Genomic DNA, 24,885 nt, shown 5'->3' with positions numbered 1-24,885 from the left:
GACTCCATCGGCACCCCGGAAGTCCTTTGAAATCCACCCAACCACACCATTTTCTGGTTTTTTTTTTTTTTTTTTTTTCCGTACGCGGGCCTCTCATCGCCGTGGCCTCTCCCGTTGCGGAGCACAGGCTCCAGACGCGCAGCCCCAGCGGCCACGGCCCACGGGCCCAGCCGCCCCGCTGCATGCGGGATCCTCCCGGACCGGGGCACAAACCTGCGTCCCCTGCATCGGCAGGCGGACTCTCAACCACTGCGCCAACAGGGAAGCCCAACCGCACCATTTTCAAATGCACACTATTCGCTTTGAATCCAGATCCACTGTATTTCACAGGATGCCTGTTGTGTCCTTCTACTCTCTCAGCCCCAGTGTGATCAGAGCCAGCTCTGTGATCCGAAGAAATACCCCAATGTCTTCATTTACAAAATGCGGCTGGGGAGCTCCGTGGTTTGTAAGGCCACGTCCATCTGACTGTCTAACAGTGAAAGGAATTGCAGTGCTCGGGGATGTCATTCCTCGCTGTCAACAGAAAGCGAGCGCACTGCCGACCTTGCCTGGATTGCTGAAGTTTGTTTATATTTCTGTACTCGGCTCTATTTCCTCTCTGAAAGTTCCTCCAGACCAAGTCCTGTGTCCCCTTCTCAGCAGATGACCTCCTTCCCTAGCACGGCCCCCCGCCACCCCCGGAGGCCGGCCCTGCCCGCTGTGCCCACTGTCCATGCACCGGGCAGCCCGACCACTGCAGCCTGGACTGCCCGCCTCCCCTAAGCCCAGAGACAACGTGCCGAGGCGAGCTGACTGCCGCGGCTCTCGGACTCGGACGTTGTTACTCGTGGGAACTGTGGCTCCACGGCCGAGAACGCCGCCTTCGCAGTTTCTCCTTTTCAGCCTCTGCTCTGGCCGCGCGATCGGGGAGCGGACGCCCACACGAGGCTCTTCGGGCATCCTTTCAGACCCGGCCCCCACCCATCTGCCCGGGACACGGCCTCCAGGCCTCCCGCCCGCCCGGCTGTACCATGGTGAGCACCACCACCGCACTCCGATCTCAACAGCTGCAGCCGCCCAACTGCTGCTGCCGCGCCGCGCGCTCCTAGGACGCGCGCCGCCAACGCCCATTGGTCTGGAGCACCATGGGGCGGGCCAAGGTCTGGAATCCCGCTCCCTATTGGTTAGCACGCGACTCCCAGAGTGTGGCGCGTTCTGATTGGACGTGGATTTGGCGGGAAGGCTGCGGGGACGCCGAAGGATGAGCGCAGGTGGGTGTTCCCGCGAGATCTTGGCCTTCAGGTGGGAGTGGTGTTCGGTTTCCTGTTCTGTCTACGCCAGCTAGGCGGCTTCGAGGAGCCCTGAACGTGTCTACGCAGCCGAACCTGGCTGTTGTCCGCTGGTGGGTGGGGGGCGCCGCCGCTGGGGGGGGCCGCCGCAGGGAGCCCGCAGGGCGGGGCGGGGAGGGGAGGGAGGTGCCGGGCTGGGCAGCGCTCGGTGTCCTATCTTGAGGGCGCGGGCAGTCGCGTAACGACAGGCTGGAGTAAGGCAGAGTCTTCCGGGGAAGCAGGAGAGGGTCCCGCCACCTCTGGTCCGGTCCCGCCGCCCCCGTGCTCAAACCGCGAGATTGTCTCACCGCTCTGGAGGCCTGAGGGTCGCTGTCCGGAGCGGCCCCGCGTGGGGCGGGGAGAACAGGCTTCAGGGGCGCTTATCCCGCGGGATCGGGGGCCTTTACCTTCAGTCACCTCCCGGCTCCAAACACAGTCTCAGGGCGTTAGGGCCTCGTCCTGGGGATGGGGGTGCCCTCCTTCAGGCCGCAGCGCGCGCAGCTGACTTGTAGCTTGTGCCACCCGCCATTTCTTAAGTACAATTAATTTTTCTGATTGTTAAAGTAACACACATTTATAGAGTAGAAAGTGTGGAACATGCAGAAAAACAGAAAGGAAATAAAATCTATAAAGCCACAACTTAGAGACAAACATTGTTAATACCAGGGTTGTTTTGTTTGTTTTTCCTGCTAGTATATACATGTATACATTTGTTATCCATACAACTTGGGCCAAACAACATGATTTTATGTATTTATTTATTTACTAATAGCTTTCCTGAGATATAATCCACATATCAGACATCACCCATTTAAAGTGGTACACAATTCAATGGTTTTTTTTGTATATTCACAGAGTTGTGCAACCACCACCACTATCAGTTTTAGAACATTTTTATCCCCCAAAGAAACCCATACCCTTTAGCTGTCAGTCCCCAGTTCCTCCCCTCTCCCAGCCCTAGGCAACCTATCATTTTCTTTCTGTCTCTGTATATTTGTCTATTCTGGACGTTTCATATGAATGAAGTACAGTATATGGTCTTTTATGATTAACTTCTTTCACTTAGGGTAATGTTTCCAACGTTCATCCATGTTGTCACATGTGTCAGGACTTCATTACTTTTTCTCTCTCTTTTTTTTTTTTTTTCAGGTGGCACCATGCGGCATGTAGGATTTTAGTTCCCCAACCAGGGATCGAACCTGGGCCCCCTACATTGGGAGCTTGGAGTCTTAACTACTGGACCGCCAGGGAAGTCCCTCATTCCTTTTTCTCTTAAACAACTTTATGAGCCACAGTTCATATACCATACCATTCACGTGTTTAAAGTATACAATTCAAATACTTTTAGTATGTCAATGGAGTTGTGCAACCATTACCTTAATCAATTTTAGAACACTTCCATCACCCCAGATTTCATCCCTTTTTATTGCCAAATAATACTCCATTGTATAGGTATACCACATTTTGTTTATCCACTCATCAGTTGGTGGGTATTTGCATTTTGTGAATATTATGAGCAATGCTGCTATGAACATCTGTGTTCAGATGGTTCAGATGTTTTGTGTGTTTTCATTTCTCTAGAAGTGGAATTGCTGGGTCATATGGTCAACTCCATGTTTAACCTTTTGAGGAGCTGCCAGACAAACCATGTGATTTTTTTATCCTGATTTTCTCACTTAACATCAATCATGTGCATTTTCACAAACTGTTAAATGTTCTTCAAACACTTGACTTTTAATGTTTACAGAATTCCAAATTGTAGTAAACCAATCCCCTGTTATTGGGCATTTAGATTATTTTCAATTTTCATATCATAAACAGCATTTGCATGTGCATCTTTGGGCATACGGTTTTCCATGCATCTCTGGTGATTTCTGTGGAGCAGATTAGTCAGAACTTTGGATCGCAGGACAGGCAATTTTAAGGCTCTTGGTGCATGATGATGAATTGCCTTCCAAAAAAGCTGTGTCCATTTGCCTTCTCCCAAGTTGACTTTGAGAATGCCAGTTGCAGACCACCTTATATTTTAATTGTGTCCAAAGGTCTCCAGGGCAGGGTCTTGTTTGGGCATCTTTGACCCCATGCCCAGCTCAGTGTGCAACATATAATACAAGTTCGTGTTACACGAATGAGTGAGAGCAAAGGAAGGCCCCGATTAGTACCAGTGTCTGAGTCACTATGAAGGCCGGCTCTGTAGGACTTGCCACCCAGTTGACCTGGGGACTTGGTGCAGACTCATGTGTTGAAAGGCATCTCAAAGTTGAAGTGGCCAATGGGAGAGATGAAGAAACCATACAACATAGTCATTGAGACGGTCTGAAGACGGGCAGGAATTCTTTTTTGTACTCCACTCTGTGGGCAGCTTTATGTAAAGCCCTGGAAGAATGACCTTCACTGAGCTGGTGAGGTCATCAAACTCTCTGTTCACATGGATATCCTGAGGAGAAACCCATTACAAGGCTGTGCGTTATCACTTTCTGAGAACTTGACTGTTTTACTTATGTACCCAAGGTATCAAAGAAGCTTATTAGGGCATTAGTTGTCCCAAGCCTGAAGGATTGAAGCTGTAAACACATCTCTGGAAAGGCTTTGACTCAGGCCTGGGTTGAAAAAAATCAGAGGTAGAATAAGCAGTGATTTGTGACTAGACTCTTTTCATAATTTGTATTTGGGGATTCTCTCCTTAATGTTTAACCACCTTAGAAAAGAGTGACATTTTTTCTATATTAAAAAGGCAAAATTGAGTGAAAAGGGGTTCTCATCTCCTGTGCAGTTCCCCAAGTGAATCTTCCAGCACCTGCAGCCAGTACTGGACAGGGAGAGGGGCCACCTTGCAAGAGCTGAACCTGCAAATCCAAACATTGGTGAGCAGTGAGCATTGTGCCCCCTAAGCCACCTATTCTCTCTCGGCCAATGAAGAACCCAGGCGGGTCTGAGGTGAGACCACCGTGATACCCCACACGGGGGTGGGAGGCAAGTCCGAGTGGCGGCATGACCCAGGTTGAACTTGGATGTGGCCACACCATGTATCTGCCCTGGGCACTCTTTCTCTAATCCCCACTTTTTTTCCTCTAAAATGGGGAAAATTATACCTCCTAGGGCTGTTGGGAGGATCCGAGATGAGTTTTATGAGAAGTTCTTACAGAAAAATCCAGCAGCTCTAGGGCAGACAGTGGATTAGCCTGGACAGACCTGAGAACACCAAAGCAGCCTTCACTTCGCATGGGATTCCTGGACACCTGAGAAACACACACACAGGTGAGAGACGATGAGCCCAGGGAGGCGGGAGGGGTCCCTCATCTTTGTTGATGTGGCTCTGGGCGGCCCCGCTCCCTCAGCTCAGAAGGCACCTCCCTCAGACATGATGCCCTTGGTGAGACTGGAGTCAGGGAAGAAAGGAAGGGAGTGGACACTGACTGAGCCCCCACCCTTCACCCACTCTGTGCTGGGAGCCAAAGACATAGACACACAAGACACACCCCGCCCTTAAAGAGCTCACCGGTACAGGGAGGAGAGGAAAGGAAACATAAAAGTATAATGTGAAGAGTGCCATGAGACCAGGTGCACCAACCCTCCCTGGGAGGTAAAGGGTGGGCAGGGGATAAAACCCCTGAGCTGAGCTTTACAGGTGTGGTGGGTGGAGCTGGGCATTTCAGTAAGAAGAGCTTCAGGATCAAAGCAGGGCTGAGAAATTGCACTGTGTGGTAAGAGAATTGGAAGCAGCTTGGGCTGAGAATGATGTGCCTCAAGGTGGGGGGTGGGGGGTCTGCTGGCAGAGCCCAGAGCCCACATGCTGTGAATGACACGCTAAGCTTGGATTTGTCCAGAGGGGAGTGCCCAACAGATTTAAAGCAGGGGCATGTTTCTGGTGTAGAAAGATCACCTGGAAGCAGGTGGGAAGGAAGGGCCAAGACAGTGAACAGAAGGAGGTGAGAAGGAGAAGCAGGCAGCCCCGTTCCCCCCACCTCCCCACACTGTTCTTCAGAAGGTGAGATGGAGGGAAGATGTGGAAAGGGAGGGTTCAGCACTGGACCCCAGGCAGGTCTGTGCCGAGCCCCCAGCTTCTGACTCAGTGGGAAGGAACCCCCACCTAGAGGCAGCCCTTCAGGGGGACGACACGTTCAGGTTCGACTCCCAGAATCCAAAGTGCCTATTCCCATCTGGGGGATGGTCCAGCAGGTGGCTGGAAATGGGGACCCAGAGCTTAGAGAGAGGTCTGGGTTTCAGCCAGAGCTAGGAGAGGAGTGAGCCTCAGGCTGGGGAAGGGGGTGCTACTGGGGGCTCCTGTGCCAGCTGAGGGCCATGCAGGGCTGGATGCCCCCAGAGCTGCTGGTACAGTGGTCTTTGTGGGCCTACTCCTCCCTCCCTTCTCTGTTCTCTGCTCTCAGTGATCAGCCACACACTCCCCACTGGAGACAGAATACCTGGATGGCCCCTGGGTTCCAGCAAGGCCAGGGGAAGAGCAGGGTAAGGTGAGGGAAAGCCAGGTGGCCCTGGCCATCTTCAGCAGAGCACAACTCCAGTGGGCTGAGGGGGAGGGGCAGCTGAGAGGGAAGGATGGAGGGGGAGGAGTCTGAAGGAGTTCTTGGGTCAAGCCAGAGATGGGTGAGTGAATGATAAGGGGAAGAAGTGGTCACATGAGGAAGCCAGGGGGCCCCCTACCCCACCTGGGCTCTGGGACCCATGTACCCACTGCCACTGGGGTGAGGAGATGTAGTGGGGGAAGGGTCTGTGTGGACAGGCACAGGCAGGTCTGTGCCGGGGCCTTCCCCATCAGGCTAGCACTCACAGCAGGAATCCTCAGTGTCTGGTTGACCTGCAGGCCCAGGCTCAGGGCTCCCACTGCAGAGATGCGGTTGTTGCTGCAACAGAAAGGCATGTGCATGGTACTGCCTTGCAAACAACTGTGCAGAGCCAGGTTGCCCCCAGGGTCTTGGCTGGAGCTGCTAGTGCAGCCCCCAGGTCCAGCTTCATGAACACGCCAGGGGCCCTGGGCAGGTCAGTGTGTAAAAGCTTCATCAGAGGCTTCGGTGTTCAAGATTGCCCAGCAAACACACCTAGAGTGTTATTCCCCCCACCTCCTGCACCAGCTGCTGCTCCCTGGCCCTCAGCACTCAGCAGGTGCTCCCACGCATCCTGCCCCAGCTGGCACCCCGTTCCTATCCCCATGACAGCCACCCAGCTCCCTCCCCACCTCTTCCTACTCCTGATGGGCACAAACTCCAGGCCTCAGCACTGCTCCCGGCCACTCTGTCTCCACAGTCAGCCCCATGTCCCTCTAACTTAGACCCCAGCTTGACCTTGAATTTCAGCATCTCTCCTCTGACCATGGCTCCTTCCATAAGGAGGAAAAGTGGGCAGGATGGAGCACATGTCCCTGCCAATGGCAGGCAGGCCCAGCTCATTCTGGCAGCCCTGGTGTGAGACTCAGCCGCAGTAGCCCATGACCTGTCTGGCCTCTTCCGTTCCCTCTGGGCTGTGGCTCCCGCTCTGGTTTTCCCAAGAGGCCTGGGACCCTGCCAGGGCCTGGAGGAGCAGCCCACCCATGGCAGGCCCCCTCAGCAGCCGTATGCTGGTCAGAGAAGACCACTCCTCCTGAAATGGAGGAAAACTCGTGTGGAGCACACACCCCACCCACCCCCGCACCAGGCTCTGCTGAAGATGCCTTACGCGTTTGCACTTCCCAGCCCCTGGCCTCGCAGTACACGTTATGAGTCCCAATTACAAAGGAGGAACTTGAGTGAGAAGGATGGAGCTGGGCTGTGGCTGCGGCCCCACCATGAGTGCGTGTGGCAGGTTTGGGCACGAAGTGGTAAACAGCAGCAAGATGAGCCCCAGTCCCTGTGTGGCCGTGGGCTTGGAGGCAGGGGCGGGGCACCCCGTGCTCTCACCTCATGTAGACCTCCTCCAACATGTTGTTGGTCTTGAGCCCTCCCCCAGCACGGAGGCTCCCGGATCCCCACAGCCATTATACAAGATGTCCAAGACCTTCGGGAAGATGTTTGACGGACGCAAAGCAGCAACCCCATGGGACCACATGTGAAGGTGGAGGAAGCCAGTCCCCAGCCTCCGAGCCCAGGAGGCCCGAGGAGCAAAGAGCGTGGACAGAGAGCAGAAGACCACAGAGGTTCCAGAAGAGAGCCCTGGGGCTTGGACGATGGTGACTGGCAGAGTGGAAAGACCAGAAGCAAGCACAGAGGGTGGGTGTGGATGCGAATGAGCCTCAGGACTGGGCCATCTTCCTTGGGCAGCAGGCCCCAGAGACACAGTGATCAAGCTCCCCCCGCCCCGAGTGGGGACCTCTCAAGGGCAGGGCCCCCAAAGCACAGTGCAGCCCAGGGCCCAGAGGGCACCCCAGTGAAGGGCTATTGGATGAAACATACCCAGGGAAATGTGATGGGGAGGAGGGTGGGAGCTCGTGGGTGCCCTGGGGACACAAAGCCTGATCTGTCACCTTGTGGGGCAGGACCCCAGGTCAGCCCTGTCAGAGGGCAAGGCAGTGGCTGCTGTTCCCTGAGGAGGATCCCACAGAGGCAGCCGCCACCAGAAGCATCACAGGCGCCTGTGCTGCTCACTTCCAAGGCCTACGAACCACAAGACCCAAGGGAGCAGGCAGGGTGTTTGAGAGTGTGTGCTGGGATCCCAGGGCGCAAGGCTGTCATCTCAGGGAAGCATCTGCATCTGCCCAGTGGTGAGCATGTGTCACTGGACTGCATAGTGTCCCCACCAGCCGCCTGTATGTGATGTCTCAGAAGGTGTGCGACATTCAGCTGTGGACACCTCACTTAGTGACATGAGAGTGGGCACAGGGAGACCACATGTTGTCGTCCTTAAGTAGAGCCAGGAAAATGAAAATCACCTGAAAAAACATTCTTTGAGGGCTTCCCTGGTGGCGCAGTGGTTGAGAGTCTGCCTGCCGATGCAGGGGACACGGGTTCGTGCCCTGGTCCGGGAGGATCCCACATGCCGCGGAGCGGCTGGGCCCGTGAGCCATGGCTGCTGGGCCTGCGTGTCCGGAGCCTGTGCTCCGCAACAGGAAAGGCCAGAGCAGGGAGAGGCCCGCGTACCGCAAAACAAAACAAAACAAAACACATTCTCTGAGCTCTGCTGAAAAGATCCAAGACTCATTTCTGAAGAGCTGCGAAAGATGGGGGGCTGGCGTCTGGGAGACCTGCCCCCAAAGGACAGGCCGGAGGGGCTTACTGGGCGAGACCTCATACCTCTAGTCCCCTGGCGAAGGCTACAGTTCCTGGGCCTCGCAGGTGATTCCAGCTTATGTTAAGCTCAGTGAGTCCTGTTTTCTGCCAGGGCTGGTCCAAGCATCTCCCCTTCAGAAACACCAAGACAGACTTTTTATTCACTCTGTTCATTCCTTCAAAAAGTGATACCGATGCCCGCTGTGGGCTGGGGTCTCTGCTGCGCACCAGCGTCAGGGCGTTGAACCCCACGTGGGCCTGCCTTGCCCTCAAGGAATTCACATTTATTGGAGAAGCTATAAATATAAGTTAATGGGATGTTAGCTATTACAGACCGCAACAGGGAGGTGTGGGGACAGAGTGGGGGCCAACCCTGCCTAGGGGGTCAAGAAAGCAGAGAGAACCTTGAAGATTGAGGGACACACTGTGCACGTGGGCAGGCACCGTGGAGAGTGGATCTGGGGAGGAGCGGATGTGCTTGTGGAAATGCACACTGGCCTGGCGCTGGGCTGGCCAGGCAAGCCAGTGGAGGAAGGTGGGAGTGACGGGCACTCGAGAGATGCGTTAAGAAGTGAGAAGGTGGGTGGGAGGGGGCGGAGACAAGAGGCCAGGGGACCAGTTGGATGGCTTGTGCCACTGTCTACACAAGAGGTGACAGGGCCAGCACAGCTGTGGCAGTGAGGAGGCAGTGGTGTAGAAAAGGAAACAGCAGGGCTGGGTGGGTAAGAAAGCTGAGAGATATTTTACACATAAAATGGGCAGAAGTCCTACCCACCCACCCTGCTTTCCACTCTGTCAACACTTAGCTGGTCTGACCTGGTCCCAGTTCTCAGCCTCCAGCTGCCCCCTGTGTGGACCTGCTGATCCCTTTCTTCACCTGGATAAGAGCTCCTCATCCTCACCCAGGAAGCCTTGCCTGTTCCGCCAGGCTGGGCCGGGCCACTGTGGACCCCATGTCCACTGTGCTTCCATCCTTCCAGGCTCTGGCTGTTAGACCTCTCTGCCTGGCCCGTCTCTCCCACACACCTGGGAGCCCCTCGAGGGATCTGAATCTGAGCCCTGTCCATGGTGCCGGCACCCAGCACAGGCTGGTTTGAAGAAATGCCCAGAGCAGAGGGCTCAGCCGCCAGTTCCACATAAGTGTTAGCACCTAGGAGAGCTCCCTGCAGGACAGTGAGGACTCCCTGGGCTGCCTCCCAGGGAACCTCCCAGAGAAGGGGGCTCACACCCTGCATCCAGCCCTGGATATGACACCCGCAGGTTCTCAGACATGTACATTGCTCTTCCTCAGACACTCCAGGGCTGGGAGAGGAGGGCGGTGGTCCGCCACTGCTGAAGAGCTGGATGGTGAGAAAGTTCTATACGCATGAATCGGCCTCCTGTAGTTCCAATGCTTGTTCTTCATGACCCCTGCAGCCAACCCATGAGGTAGGTGCCACCCTTGCCTTGGGTCAGGTGGGGAGACTGAGACCCCTAAGGGAGTCTGTCCCACCCACAGATCTCCACTTGGGGAAACAGCCCATCCCTGCTGTGCAGCCTTTGTGGGGCCTTGCCTTCCAGCCCCTCCATCCTCACTGCCTCTCCTGTGCTAACGCTCTGACCGTGCAGGCCCAGAGGGACGCCTACCCTTAGTTTGTTGAAAGTCTTAAATGAGCTTCTCTTTTTTTTTTTTTTGAACTAATGTTTTTATAGTTACCTTTTTTTTTTTTTTTGTGGCTGTGTTGGGTCTTCGTTGCTTCATGCAGACTTTCTGTAGTTGTGGCGAGTGGGGGCTACTCTTCCTTGCAGTGCGCAGGCTTCTCATTGCGGTGGCTTCTCTTGTTGCAGAGCACGGGCTCTAGGCACGTGGGCTTCAGTAGTTGGGGCAAGTGGGCTCAGTAGTTGTGGCTCACAGGCTCTAGAGCACAGGCTCAGTAGTTGTGGCACACGGGCTTAGTTGCTCCGCGGCACGTGGGATCTTCCTGGACCAGGGCTCAAACCCGTGTACCCTGCATTGGCATGCAGATTCTTAACCACTGAACCACCAGGGAGAGTTTCTCTTTTTTTTTTTTTTTTGCAGTACGCAGGCCTCTCACTGCTGTGGCCTCTCCCATCGCAGAGCACAGGCTCCAGACGTGCAGGCTCAGCAGCCATGGCTCACAGGCCCAGCCGCTCCGCGGCATGTGGGATCTTCCCGGACCGGGGCATGAACCCATGTCTCCTGCATCGGCAGGCGGACTCTCAACCACTGCGCCACCAGGGAAGCCTGAGAGTTTCTCTTTTAATTTCACTGATTTCACAACAGTTTTCTTAGAAGGCAGACTGTCTCTCTGGCGGTTAAACTCTAGGGCTGATTCGCCCAAGCCAAGGCTGGCGCCACCCCCACTCACACTAAGCAGTCAGAACAGTGATCCCCGAACTTTCTGGATCAGACAAATCTCCTGGGGCTCCTGTTAAAATGCAGATGCACCCACATCTCCCCCAAGAGGATACAGAGGTTCAGGAGGCCCAGGGCCACGGAATCTGTATTCCTAACCCAGGGTCCCAGGTGATTCTTAAAATCAATTGGGGTGGTTGAGGACAGGCAGGTAGAACTGCATGTTCCTGGCAAAGCAGCCAGCCCATGCAAAGGCCCTGGGGCATGAACAAAAGTGGTAAGATCAAGGAATCCCACTGATGTCTTCCACAGCACTCGGAATGAAATCCTCATGCCTTTTGCCATGATTTGTAGTTCTGCGGCCCTGCTGTCTCTCCATCCCACAGCTGGACCCTCTCTCCTGGCATAGTAGCCCAGTCACACTGGTGTCTGTGTGCCTGGGAAATAGTTCCTCATCTTGAAATACTCTCCCTCTGGTCTTGCCATGTCTGATTCCTCCCCCATTGCACATTTCAGCTTAAACATCTCCTCCTTACAGAGTCCTCCCGAGTGGTCAGCTCTCTAAAGCGGGGAGGGGCTCCACATTCGTCTCTAGAATCAAGCCCTGTTTGTTTCTTTTGTAACACAATAATTATGGAGAGTTATCTTGTTAATGTGTGTTCCTTGAGGGCAGGGACTTAGTATACTTCATGGCTGGATCCCTAGTGGCTGTCAGCACCCAGCATATGCAGTGGTGGGCAGTAAGACATTCGGGGAATGGGCCGAGAGTTCTGTACGGGGATGGGGGGGAGCAGGATCCACAGCATGGATGCTCAGAGTGGTCCTGCCTACTCCACCCACCCTGCCCCAGGAAGATGGTCATGAGTGCCACCATGGTCTCCCTGGCCAGTGGCCGGATGTTACCTGCTTGGTCATTCAGCTGGTTATAGCTCAGGTCCAGGGGTTTCAGGCCTGTGTGGGCCAGCAGGAGTTCAGCAAGGTACTGGGCCACCTGCTCCTCCAGGCCATTCCCTGCCAGCTGTGCCTTCTGCACAGCCGGGTTCACCGCCAGGGCGGCACAGACAGCCCAGGATCCCACCGCTCCCAGCTGGTTCTCCGACAGGTCCACATCTGGGGGCCAGCACCACTCCTTAGTGGTGGGATCCAAAGCCAGGCATCACCCTCCTCCCTCCCGCACACCTTCCAGGCCTGACACAGCAGGAGGGGTCTTGCAGTCAGACTGTCCAGGGGTGGATGGTGAGTCTGCCACCCATCAGCTGGGTCCCCTCCGGCCCCAGGCAGCTTCCCAGACCTCAACCCCCACTCCATGTCTCCACGAGTTTTGTCAAGAGGCTAAAACCACCTACTTTGTGGGGCTGTGGAGGACGTCTGCGATGTAGATGCAGCCAGCCCGCTGATGATTTGTGTGTGGCATAACACAGCCCACCCACAGAAGCCCCCACTGCCACATTTCCGGGGACTGGCAGTGACAGCCCAGGTGGCTGTGTGTGGAGCTCATATGTGAGCAGACACTCCGCTGAGCATATGTTTCCCACATACCCAAGGTCTAAGTGGCATTGTTGGGCCCACTTCACAGATTGGAAACTGAGGCTCAGCAAGGTTGGCTCCTTGCCCAGGGTCACCCTGCCGCAGAGGCGGCATTTGAATCCAGCCCTGACAAACTCCAGCACCCTGCCTCCCGCACTGCCCGGCCCCTGACCCTCTGTGCCGCACTCTCCCACCTGCCTTCAGGCACTGGGAGGATGACGTATGCAGGGGTGCTGGCTAGCAGAAGAGGGTAGAGGAGGGGCCCAGCGCTGGGTGCACCACAGAGGGTCTAACTCCACCCCACCCTCCCCACCCTGTGATGAGGCTCTGCCCCCAGCAACACCGGCAGGTCGGGGGGTGACAAGGCCTGGTGTGGGGGTAGCCTGCCCCCCTGTCCCAGGCACGGCACCTACCACAGATACTGCTTTTGCGCAGAGCACCTGCCAGGGCCTCTGTGCCGGCCCCACAGAGCCCACTGTCCTGAAGTTCCAGCCGCTTGATGTAGGGATTGGAGGTCAACACAGAAGCCAGAGCCTGGGCAGCCTGGGGCAGAGAGGGGCCTGAGCCCTTCCCAGAGCTGAGGGCCCCAGATAGCTAGCCAGTACCCAGGCTCTGTTTGCAGGGCTCAGCCCACTCAGTGCCCTCCAGCTGGAAGGACCTCCCCTTTCCACAGGCCCAGGGACACCTGCTTCTCCTTCTAGGCTCCACCCAGGAGCTTCGCTGACTCTCCAGCAAGTTATGGGCTGCTTGCAGGCTCCCCAGCCCTTGTACTGAACTTTGTCATAGCCCCGATCCCACCTGTCACCCATTGTGGGGGATGGGACATGCCTGGTACAGAGCAAGGCCGGGGAGTGTGTGGATGGGCTCAGGAAGGGACCACACCCATGGCTGCTGCTCCCAGGTCCTTGCCCTCCAAGCCTGGCCCCAGGATCCCTCCAGGGGTAGCTGGGGCCCCAGGCCACAGTGCTGCAGGTTGAGCTCTGGGGTGCTCCCTTGGCGCAGAAAGCAGGAAGCAGGCACGACGCTGTGGGCCCAGCAAGACCTCAGGTAGAGGGTGTCCTTGCCCAGTTCTCCAAGCTTATGGGTGCCTGATAGGAGACAGGGATAGATGTGGACCCCTCCCCTGCCTCCATCACTACGCAGCCTTGTTTTCCTCCTAGAGGCATTTCCTCCTGCTAGTAGGGACTGTTGCCCCCACATACAGACAAGGACATTGAGGCTCAGAGAATGCAAATCCTTTCCCCAAAGTCATGCAGCTTGTAGCAGCTGATCCTGGCCCTACCCTGCCTGTCTGACACCAAAGTGCATGCTGTGTCTTCCGCTGGATTGCAGACCACATACGCTTTATGAACATTTTATGGGGAAGGAAGCTGAAGCAATTCTAAGTTCTATACATCCATTACTTTAGTTTCTCCTGAGGGTTGGGAAAACCCAGCCCTGATCCCATGTCAGGGTGGGACAGCCCTTCTTAGACTGTTTGGCAGGATTTTTGCATCTTAACATCATTCTGGAAGCCTGTTCTAATCATGGAACTCCTGATGCCTCCAGGAACATTACGGAGATGGCACAGGGCTGGAGCGGCCGCCGGCTGCCCCGAAGGTGTCCACGGAGGGATGCGCTCCTGCTGGACAGGGTCCCCTGCCTACTTGGCCCCAGCCTGCCCCCCGACCCGTAGGCACCTTCTTTCTCCTGGTCGGAGTTCGAATCCGCGTCCGAACCCTTCTGGGCCTCCGGGACCCCTGCAGGACGCCCAGCGGCCGCCGCCGCCCCTTCCTCCAGCTCTTCTTTCTCTCCAGGCCCCTCGCAGGGACCCCTCAGGGTTACTTCCACTCTGCACTCGCGGACACCGAGGCCGGGACTGCGAGGGCTGCATCGGGAGCGCGGCCAGGGGATGTGGGCGGACCCTCCGGTGCATCGGCCTATCGGATGCGATGCATGGCGAACAGGCGCCCGCTGCAGCCAATAGAGAGCCTCCCGGGCGGCAGTTGCCCGGGCGGCAGTTGCCCAGGCGACCCCGAGTTGTTGGTTGCTGCGGACAACGCTGCGGCCCCGGGCTGACCTTGACCCGCTCGAGCCAGCACCGATTGGCGCGTGGCGGGCTTGTCTTCCCGTCGCCCTAGGCGGCTCCAGCATCGCCCCCTTTCCACTCCAGAGACTGGGGGTGGGGCAGCTCCTCGGGGGCGTCACAGAGGAGGCTGGGGGACCTTACAGGGCCTGGCCACCTCCTCTCTGGAGCCAGGGTCTCGCTCCCATTCTGTGGGTCCCAGCTCTCACACGCTTTAGCGTCGCATATGTTGCTCCCTCCACCGAGAACATTCCTCCCCAATGCTGCTTGTTGAACTTAAGATCTGCAAGTGTCAGTTCAGAGGTTGCTTCTTCCGCAAGCTTTCCTTGTCTTCCTCTGGGCTCCTGCTGGCCCATGCCGCCCTCTCACAATACCTATCCCACCTGTCATCACCCCAAGGAGGTGAGGCCAGAGGGCAGTGGACAGAGACTGCTCCTCTCTGTGTGTCTGGGGCCCAGCAGAGGGAGTCTGAAGCGGATGGGAGGCCCAGGGCAACTGGGGGTTGGGCCTGGGAGGTGGAGGCTGAATCCCGTCCTGAGTGTCCCTTTAATAGCTGCTGGCCTGGCCCGGCTTGGCGCCTGCTTCTTGCTTTACCTCCCGTTCAGCTGTGGCTGCAGCTGCTGTGCTGACTCACGCGCCCCAGCCGCCGGCAGGATCTGGGAGCATGGTCTCCCCAGGGGCCATGGTGGGCTGGGGGCTTCTGGATTACAAAACGGAAAAGTATGTGAGGACCCGGAACTGGAGGGTGGGCGCCTTGCAGAGGTTGCTGCAGCTGGGGGTCATGGTCTACGTGGTGGGGTAAGAGAACGGCTCCTGGGCGTGCTAGCCGGAGGGAGGTCCTGTGAGCAGGCTGGTCCTGCTGGGCTGAGGGGTGAAGGTCTAACTCTTCAGGGGCTGGGCTGGTGGTTGTGGAGCAGGTCAGGAGGTGGGCAGAAGGAAGGCTCTCCGTCTGTCTAGAGGCCAGTGGGGTGTAAGAGCAGGTTGTGTGCTTGGGTGCCCACCTGCATTCTTTCCTGTGCCTTGTTCCCAGCCCCATGTTGGGCTTGGGTACAGAGCAGGATGGGCCGCCATCCCTGCACAGGAGGCCCCCGGCCGGCAGGAGGTAGTCCCTGACACTTGTGAGAGCTGAAGCACTAAGGCCCCCAGTAGAGACCACCAGTTTAAGCTGGGTCAGGGTAGTCTTTAAAGAGGAAGCTGGATCTAGGCCGGGCAGGGGGAGAGGATTGGCTGGTGAAGGAGGTGGTGGTGGGCATCTCCAAGCCCATGGGTGCCTGATGAGGGTACTGGTTCTCCTATGCATGGCCAGAGCCTCTGGCCTGTGCAGGGTGTTTGGTGTGGGAAATGAGGTGGGGAGTAGGTGGGGCCCCTGAATGCTGGCCTGGGAGCCTGGAGGGTATCGGGGGAGAGACTGAGCAGGTGGTCCCAGATCTGCCGTGTGCCGGGGACATACCATACCACCTGTTGCCTCCTTCTCAGGTGGGCCCTCCTCGCCAAAAAAGGCTACCAGGAGCAGGACCTGGACCCCCAGATTTCTGTCATCACCAAACTCAAAGGGGTTTCCGTAACCCAGATCAAGGAGCTGGGGAACCGGCTGTGGGATGTGGCTGACTTCGTGAAGCCACCACAGGTGGGTGACTTGGTGCTGCTGCCAGGTATTGGCACCTCTGATACCACCCCTGCACCGAATGTGTGCAAGAGAGGGATGTGATGCCAGAGGGGGTGCTGGTGCTGTCACAGGGCCACGCTCAGGAAGGGCCTTACAGAGGAGTGGTGTCTGGACAGGGCTTTCAGGGATGTGTAAGAGGTTTCCGTGCAGAGGAGGTGATGTGTTGGGAAGCCAGACCAGAGGGATGCATTTACAAAGTCTGCATCTGGAGTAGATAAAGAAGATGTGGTACATGTATACAGTGGGATATTTCTCAGCCATAAAAAAGAATGAAATAATGCCATTTGCAGGTACATGGATGGACCTAAAGAGGATCATACTAAGTGAAGTAAATCAGGCAGAGACAGACAAACGCCATATGATACCACTTATATATGGAATCTAAAATATGACACAGATGAACTTATCTATGAAACAGAAACAGACTCACAGACATAGAGAACAGACTTGTGGTTGCCAAGGGGGAGGGTAGTGGGGGAGGGATGGATTGGGAGTTTGGAATTAGCAGATGCAAACTTTTATATACAGGATGGATAAACAACAAGGTCCTACTGTATAGCACAGGGAACTATATTCAGTATCCTGTAATAAACCATAATGGAAAAGAAAAAAATAAATTAAAAGTCTGCATCTGGAAAGGAGAGGAGTGTCTAGGAGCTCAAGGCTTGAGCTTGAGGGTGGGGTGAGAGGGGTGCAGGGTGCCGAGACCTGGAGCTTCCTGGACGCCTCCTCTCTGACCTGGAACACTGCTGTCGAGTGCTCCTCCTCTGCCCCTCCCATGCTGCATTTCCGGCAACTTCTCCCTCCACCCGATTGTCCACAACCTTAGTTTCCTCCTCTGTCCTGCTGGTGCCCAAATTCTAACCCTGGTGACCACCTGCCCTGAGTACAGCTGCCTCCTGGGTGCACACCCACCACATCCAAAGAGAAATCATCTCCCTCTCCCAGTGTGGCCTTTTGTCATCCAATGACATCCACCAGTGCCGAGGCTGGACCTGCTGGATGCCTTACCGTCCCTCCCTCCTGTTCATACCATTTCCTAACAGCTTTCACAACTGCTCACACCATCCCTGAATGGCTGAGGTCTTCTGGTGGGTCCCCATGCGGCATCCAGGCTGAGTCTGCCAGCCTTTACCTTTGACCCTTAGGAGGCTTCCTTTCATGATGGTGGCCATGAAGCCCCTCTAGATCCTGACTACCACCATACCGCTGCCTCTGCCTCTGCCCAGCCCTCGCCTCCCCTTCCTGGGCGTGCATCCCCCACACCCGCTGAGCTCTCATGTGCAGCACAGAGGCGCCAGTCATCTTTTGTCCAAACAGAGCTTACCTCCGGCTCCCCTGGCCCCTGGCCATGCCTGCAGTGAGGGGCACACCTCCCCACCTGGATCTTCAGTGCCTGGAAGCAGGAGGCTCTTGGAAAATTCTGGTTGAGCAACTAAATGAATGTGAGAGGCACACATGGGCTCAGAAATGGCCAGCAGCCCAGCCAACCTCCTGTCTCTGCCTCCCTTGCCTCACTGGAGAGCATTTTTCTGGGGCTCAGGGCTGATGACCCGATGGGGCCAGGGCCCCTTCCCGCACAAGCCAAGCTGCTGGCTTCTGGCATCTCCCGATGGGAGTGGGGAGCAGAGACCAACCCTGACACTTGTCTTCTAGGGAGAGAACGTGTTCTTCTTGGTGACCAATTTCCTTGTGACGCCAGAACAAGTTCAGGGCAGATGCCCAGAGGTAAGGCTGCCTGAGGGCTTCCCAGCAGGTTCCTAGTTCCAGAATCTCCTGCTGCTGTCCCCCATGAGGTGTCCAGGCCCCTCCACATCCTGGTCCCACCTCTGGGCATTCTGGAGGTTGTCAGGGTAACACCCAGAACGGGGCACAGTGCTCAGGTGGGCTCTTATAATAGCAAGAGGCAAGCTGGGGGACTTCCCTGGTGGTGCAGTGGTTAAGTATCCGCCTGCCAATGCAGGGGACACGGGTTCGATTCCTGGTCCCACATGCTGCAGAGCAACTAAGTCCCTGCGCCACAACTACTGAGCCCACGCACCACAACTGCTGGAGCCCATGTGCTTAGAATCCATGCTCTGCAACAAGAGAAGCCACCACAATGAGAAGCCCGCGCCCCACAATGAAGAGTAGCCCTCGCGCGACACAACTAGAGAAAGCCTGCACGCAGCAACGAAGACCCAGTGCAAACAAAAAGAAACAAAAAAAACCAGGCAAGCCCTTTTCTACGCACAGCCTCTATTAATGTGTGCTGGGGCAGCTTCCATTTTTGTGCGCAAACAGCACACTCCTGCTTATGCTGCACTCAGGGTCCCTTATGGTCTCTGGGTACTTTTCACTACAACTGTGGTCAAGCCCGTCTCCTGCCATCTTCAGATCCATTTCTTATCCAGAAATGCAGATCCTCCCCCTGAAATCTCACCTTTTCCCCTTGCGTAGGGATGTCCCAGGGATCCCGCCTCTGTCACAGAGCCCACTGACTCTTCTCTCCAGCTGTGGATTTTTTTCCAATTTTTTAAATTGTGATAACATACATGTAACATAAAATTTACAATCTTAACCATTTTTAAGTGTACAGTTTCCTAGCTGCGGATTTTGTTTGAACAGTCAGGAACCAGGACATAGCCTTGGAAGCCTACCTCCATGGTGACATCTTTCTTTAATCGAGGCTAAAAGTTAATTGCTTGCTGGGCTGGAGAGTAACTGTGTGGTCCCTGCCCCTAAGTCCTGGTCGTTGGTCCCACCACAGTTGCTGGGGATGTCACATGTCCCTGGTCAGCCCCATCCTCAGAGGAGGTGATGTGTGTGCACTGGGCAAACGCATGATGTCCTTCCCTTTCCAAATGCTCAGATGACGCCTATTTATTGTTCAGTGTGGACTGTCCTGAAATTTTTCTGGGGCCATGGTTCTGCATTTTCTGGAATCCATGGGATTCCTCTTTGCCCTGTGTCCCGGCTTCTGGCTTGTCCCATGAAACTGACCACCAGATCTGACCACCCGGCTTCCTGAGAGCAGCTCCTCTGAGGGTCCTGATCGTCTGGTCCCTCCCAGCACACCGTGCTCCCTGTACTGTTACAGCTTCAGAAACCTGCTGAGCCTCCCCCGGGGCTGCAGAAGTCCAGCCTGCATACGCCAAGGAGCTTCTGCACAGACAGCCCAGCCACGATGCCAGGTCCTGCGACGGGGGCAGAGGCTGCAGCTAGGAGCCCCAGGGAGGCGCCTCCTCTGCCAGCTCAGGGCCTCAGGAAGGGTTTCCCACTGGACTCAGAGACTCAGTCAGGATCTTGAGGCTATCCAGGCAGAGGGGGCTGTGTGGGCAAAGGCCCCTGCTGTATGGGGTGAGGCATCTCTGGGGTCACCTGCTGCTCAGTGGGGTTGGAGCCTGTTTGGACTGGAGTGGGAAGGGTGGAGCCCAAGATATCAGGGCCCCAAGAGCCCTGCTGTGGAGCTGAGCTTGATCACAGGAGCATGGGGGGCGCAGAGGGGCTCAGGGGAGGGGCGCTTCATCTTCTGTGCCTTGGGAGGGATGATTCAGGCTGCTGGATGGAGGAGAATGAGACTGAGATGGGGACCCATGTTGGTCACCATGGGGTCTGGACAAAGGAGATGGTGGCCCAGCCAGGGTGGAGAAGAGGGGCAGATTCAGGACACAGGTAGGGACAGCAAGGCAGAGCAGGTGGCTCCACACTGTCCTCTGCCCTCTAATCACATTTGGCTCAGAGCCCCTGAGCCCTTCTTACCACCAGATGCTGTGTCCCCCCTGCTGCCCCTGAACTGGGTGCCCTGGGCAGCAGCGTCAAGCCTCAGCCGGGACAGAACTACAGAACTGCGTCCGTGAGGCTGTGCCTTCCTTTCGGGGCCTGGGACCCCCGGAAAGCTCACCACCTTCCCTTCTTGGCTGATCCCCAGAACTCTGTCGCTGTGTGCAGGCACCTATGTCCCTGTTTTACAGAAGAACCAGCAGGGAAGGGAGGAGCCTGTGTACTTCCCACACCCCTCCCACCAGGGCCGCCCCCTTGGTCAGCCCCCAGCACCTCCACCCTGGCATGAACTCACCTTCCCCACTGTCCTGCCATCTTCCCTGTTCTGTCCTCTGAATTGGACCAGAGGAGCTAGGCCTGGATGAACCACTTCTTTTTTTAAAAATATTTATTTATTTGGTTGTGTGGGGTCTTAGTTGCTGCAGGCGGTCTCCTTAGTTGTGGCTCGCCAGCTCCTTAGTTGCGGCATTCCAACACTTAGTTGCGGCATATGGGATCTAGTTCCCTGACCAGGGATCAAACCTGGGCCCCCTGCATTGGGAGCGCAGTCTTATCCACTGCACCACCAGGGCAGTCCCCCTGGATGAACCACTTCTGCCCCCACAGAAGTAGCAGGGCAGGAGTCTTGCTCAGCCTTGGAATACAGCAATTGCACCCCTACCCAGCCAGGGCTGTTCACGCCCCCCTTTCATTTGCACCCTCCAGCTTTCTCTTGGGCCCCCAAACTCAGAGATCCCTGAGAGGCTAAGGCAGGGAGGGGCGAGTCCCTGTGGACTGCAGGGCAGGTCACGGAGGAGGCATCCCTCGGCCCTTGGCAAGTCTGCTCTCTCACCCCTAGCACCCCTCCATCCCGCTGGCTAGCTGCTGGGCCGACCAGGACTGTCCTGAAGGGGAGACAGGGACCCACAGCCACGGTAACCGGCCCCCCCAACCCCCACCTTGCAGTGCTTCCACTGGAATGGGGGCTCCGGGGGCCTGGTGGGACCCTGGGTGGCTCACCAGTGCACATGGTGCCTCTGCGTCTCTCTGTCAACGGCCCCCTCCCCACCCCTCCCCAGGCCCCATGGAGATTTGAGGGCCTGGAGTTTGTCTTGCATTTTCAAGGCATAAAAACGGGCCAGTGCGTAGTGTTCAACGGGACCCACAGGACCTGTGAGATCCGGGGCTGGTGCCCAGTGGAGAGTGGTGCTGTGCCTGTGTAAGTCTCCCCCGCATCCTCCATCCCTGCCCCAGGACCACAGAGCCTGCCACTCACCGCCCCCCCCCCCCGCCCTGCCCCCTGCCCCACAGGAAGCCCCTGCTGGTCCAGGCCGAGAACTTCACGCTGTTCATCAAAAACACCGTCACCTTCAGCAAGTTTAACTTCTCCAAGTAAGGTGGGAGGGTCCTGGCTGGTCGAAGACCCTCTGTGTCCCCTGCCTGGCCTGACCCTGGCCCACCCCTTTCAGGTCCAATGCCTTGGACACCCAGGACCCAACATATTTCAAGCGCTGCCGCTACGACCCGCGCTCCAGCCCCTCCTGCCCTGTGTTCCGCATCAGGGACCTCATGGCCGCAGCTGGAGGGGTCTTTGAGGACCTGGCGCTGCTGGTGGGTCTGTGGAGGGGGCAGGGTTCTGGGAGGGCTGGGAGAGGGCCCCGGGCCCCAAGCCAGTGGAGCAGTGCTGTGCTGTGTGCAGGGCGGTGCCATGGGCATCCACGTCCACTGGAACTGCGACCTGGACACCAGGGCCTCTGACTGCTGGCCCCACTACTCCTTCCAGCTGCAGGAGCGGAGCTACAACTTCAGGTGCGGCCCCCACTGCCCACCTGCTCCGAGCCAGGTTCTCATCTGCCTGTCCTCCTGTGGTGGCCGGCACAGACCACCCCTCCCAGAACTCTGGATGGCCACTGTATGTGGGAGGGGGGCCCAGGGGAAGGAGGAGGTGGTCTCAGCTCCACGACCCCCAACACAGGCTCCATCCAGCCTCCCTCCTGAGCCTTATCTCCTCCACCCCAACCCCTGCTGCTGCTGGGACCCCTCCCCCAGCCCCTCCTCCCCCATCCTGCCTCTAGCACCTCCCTCCACTGCACAGGGGGCTTTCTTTTTTACTTTTCCCTTAAGGTTTTATCAAAAAAATTACAAAAATCTATAGAAAAGTTCAAAAATTAGTACCGTGAACACCCATATAGCTGTCATCTGGGTTCACCAGGGTTTTTTTTGTTTTTTGTTTTTACCATTTTGACACGTTTGCTTTCTCTCTCCTCTCTAGACTGAGCTGCATATATTTAGATAGATTTCAGACCAAACCATTTGAAAGTAAGGAGATGTCCGGCAGACACTCACCCCTCCCCAGGCTGTCCTGAGAATAAGCACCTTTCCCAAATGACCGCTGTCCTGTTGTCACATTCAAGAAATTTAACACTGGCAGAATGAATCTAATATTTAAATTTCCCCAATTGTGCCAATAATAGTCCAAAATCTTTTTATTTTCCAATCCAGGGTGTACTCAAGGAACTTGCATTGCATTTATTCTCATGCCTTTGAGTCTCCCAAGCAGACCTTCCCCTGCTGCTGCCCAGTGGGATCCTATGTTTCTGCCACCTCATGTCACCTCGTCACTTGCGTGCACACACACACGAGCGGACCTTGCCTGGACTGGTTTCACTGACCTCCCCTGCCCTTTGCAGCTATGTGGAGCTGGCCCCCACCTGTGCTCTGCTCCCCTTAGTTCTGTGCTCTCGCTGGTACTGCTTTGTCTAGAACTCCTTCCTGATCCCTGGAAAACCAACCTGCGTGTCCCCACTGCAGAAAGCCTTCCCTGGTTCCTAGGGGAGAGTGAGCTACCCCCTCTGGACCCTCACAGCCCTGGGCCTGCCCCCCAGCTCCCCTTGCCCCCACTGCAGGCATCTATTTAGAGACCCCTCTACCTCATCCCCTCAGCAGGCAGGGAGCTCCTGAGAGGCGGGTCCTGCTTGCTCTTTCCCTGTATCCTCAACAAAAAACCCAGGACTCAGGGTAGGGCTGGGGGTTTGTGGAGTCAGTGGGTGAGCAAGATGGAGGCCTGGGAGGGCCAGCCTGGCCGGGAAGCGGGCAGAACAGGCCACCAGACTCTCTCCTGCCCCCAGGACGGCCACTCACTGGTGGGAGGCCTCGGGTGTGGAGGTCCGGAGTCTGCTAAAGCTCTACGGGATCCGTTTTGACATCCTCGTCACTGGGCGGGTAGGTGGGCAGGGGCGGGTGGGTGGGGGGTGACAGGCACGGCTTAGAGGCTTACCCAGTTCTCTCAGGCAGGGAAGTTCGGGCTCATCCCCACACTCATCACTCTGGGCACAGGAGCAGCTTGGCTGGGCGTGGTGAGTCTGGCTCAAGTGTGCTCCCTCTGGCTTCAGTGAATGTGGGCCCAGGCCCATCCGATGGCACAGCCGAGCCCCCTGACGTTAGGTCTAGTTGGGGGGAGGTCTGGGGAGGTGGCGGGAGGACGGATTGGGGGCCGGGACACAGGTCAGTCCTGCCTCTCCCAGATCACTTTCCTGTGTGACCTGCTGCTGTTGTACGTGGATGGAGAAGCTCATTTCTACTGGAGGACCAAGTATGAGGAGGTAAGCTGCTGGCCTGCCTGGCGCCTGGGCTCTGCTACACTTCTGGGGAACGTCGGCCTGAGCCCCGACCTGCTGTCCTTATCTGCAGGCAAAAGCTCCAAAGGTGACCGCCAGCCCTGAGCAGACAAAACCGGCATCTGCACCCCTGCATCTGGCTGCCCAGGCTCCTTAGAGGGGCCCCAGCGCCTGTCCCAACGGCCAGGGCTGCTACCAGGAGCTGGACACCAAAGCCTTGGCCCTGGCGCCTGCTTGCTGGCCCATTCCTGAGGCCTGTTCCCTGCTGTCAGGGGTCGGGGCTGGGAAGGGAGGGGCCTTGCCTTGGGAACCTCATGGATGGAGCCCCAGCAGGACCAGGGCAGGGAGTGGGAGAATTCCATCCTTCAACTCCCAGGCACACTGTCCCTACCCTGACTCTGGCCTCAGCAGGGTTACTGCCCAGGGAGCAGCAGAAGCTACTATTGCACAGAGACCTGCAGCGGAACATGTCCCAGGGCGCTGGTCACAAGGGCTCCAGCTGTGTCTGGAGAACTCTCTCCCAGCTCTGTCACCAGGGCTTCCAGCAGCGGCTCACTCACCAGTGGTCAGCACAGACCCTCCACTAGCTGTGCAGGCTCTAGCCCTCTCCCCTGGCAGCACCCCCATTGTAGGTAGAGCCCCCACCCTCTCAGCGCCGTTCCAGGGTCTGTGCTGCCGTAGTCTAGGGCAGGGTAGAAAGAGGTCTGACAAGAGGGCTGGCTGTCTCTGCTGTTCTGGTGCTGGGTACCTGGGGCTTGTCCCCACCCAGTTTGGGGGGGTCATCCATGGAATTCAGACTGGGGCAGGCAGATGATCCAACCCACTAGGACCTGGCAATGGCGCATGCACCAGCCCTTTCCGGTGGCAGCCCTCAGACTGTGGAGGGCTGGGATTGGGAGAAGAGGATGGAGAAGCTGAGTTGGTGGTCATTGGGTCCTTTGGGACCGTCTGTGTGCTCCTTGGTGACACCCAGCTCAACCTCCTGGAACTGTGGGGGTGGGGAGAATGTATATCTGGAATTCACTGCTACCCAAGGTCACACACCTAAGAACCAGCCCGAGGCAACTGCTCGAAGGAGGCCCTGTCCTTCGCTTCGGGTGGAGCCCAGTGGCCAGAAGGAATGCCCCAAACAAATTCCAGAGGCCCCGGCAGGCTGGCCTGGATCTGGCTGTGACGTCCTCACAGGGTGTGAGTCCTGCCCGCTGGAGAACTCCCCATGCGCCAGGGAGCCTACAGCTGGGAGGGAGGGACTGGCTGCAGGGGTCTGACCCTGTCTTGGCCCCAGGGGAGCGGCAGGGGTTTGGGAGTGCCCACCTGGGAGGCGAGGGGCTGCTTTCTCATGGGGCCCGGTGACTAGGCATGCTGGCCGCTTGCCGGGGCAGTGACATGGGCCAGCTGGGGAGGGCA

General features: G+C 56.9%; 2 protein-coding genes across 6 annotated transcripts; one reads left to right on the top strand and one right to left on the bottom strand.

Annotated features, from left to right (window-relative positions):
- Positions 1 to 3,023: 3,023 nt before the first annotated feature.
- Positions 3,024 to 14,898, bottom strand: LRRC74B (leucine rich repeat containing 74B). The gene is given in 12 exon segments (XM_060121047.1): positions 3,024 to 3,672; positions 3,675 to 3,747; positions 4,454 to 4,549; positions 6,100 to 6,172; positions 7,202 to 7,241; positions 7,244 to 7,315; positions 8,530 to 8,606; positions 8,608 to 8,638; positions 11,766 to 11,972; positions 12,803 to 12,939; positions 13,342 to 13,477; positions 14,069 to 14,898. Coding segments are annotated over 12 exon segments (1,455 nt in total). The 5' UTR covers positions 14,523 to 14,898; the 3' UTR covers positions 3,024 to 3,613.
- A 156-nt stretch (positions 14,899 to 15,054) lies between these two features.
- On the top strand, positions 15,055 to 24,507 carry P2RX6 (purinergic receptor P2X 6). Of its 5 annotated transcripts, none has more exons than XR_009534712.1 (12): positions 15,055 to 15,252; positions 15,931 to 16,081; positions 17,777 to 17,848; positions 20,721 to 20,796; positions 20,987 to 21,080; positions 21,173 to 21,253; positions 21,331 to 21,472; positions 21,561 to 21,670; positions 22,134 to 22,180; positions 22,990 to 23,083; positions 23,152 to 23,217; positions 23,386 to 23,460. XR_009534712.1 is itself a non-coding variant. In XM_060121049.1 (12 exons), the coding sequence occupies exons 1-12, from the start codon at positions 15,119 to 15,121 to the stop codon at positions 23,633 to 23,635; spliced, it is 1,098 nt and encodes a 365-aa protein (XP_059977032.1). In that variant the 5' UTR covers positions 15,055 to 15,118; the 3' UTR covers positions 23,636 to 24,507. The 5 variants fall into 5 exon arrangements, 2 of the variants coding, with proteins under 2 accessions (XP_059977032.1, XP_059977031.1); XM_060121049.1 differs by lacking the exon at positions 22,134 to 22,180 and adding an exon at positions 23,552 to 24,507 and having other exon boundaries at positions 21,645 to 21,670; positions 23,386 to 23,463; XM_060121048.1 differs by lacking the exon at positions 22,134 to 22,180 and adding an exon at positions 23,552 to 24,507 and having other exon boundaries at positions 23,386 to 23,463.
- The last annotated feature ends 378 nt before the right edge of the window (positions 24,508 to 24,885 follow it).

Source organism: Lagenorhynchus albirostris, chromosome 14 (genome assembly GCF_949774975.1).
Source record: "Lagenorhynchus albirostris chromosome 14, mLagAlb1.1, whole genome shotgun sequence".
In the NCBI taxonomy this organism is placed as follows: domain Eukaryota; kingdom Metazoa; phylum Chordata; class Mammalia; order Artiodactyla; family Delphinidae; genus Lagenorhynchus; species Lagenorhynchus albirostris.
The sequence above is the reverse complement of the archived record's forward strand: the minus strand, read 5'-3'. Positions and strand labels throughout refer to the sequence as shown.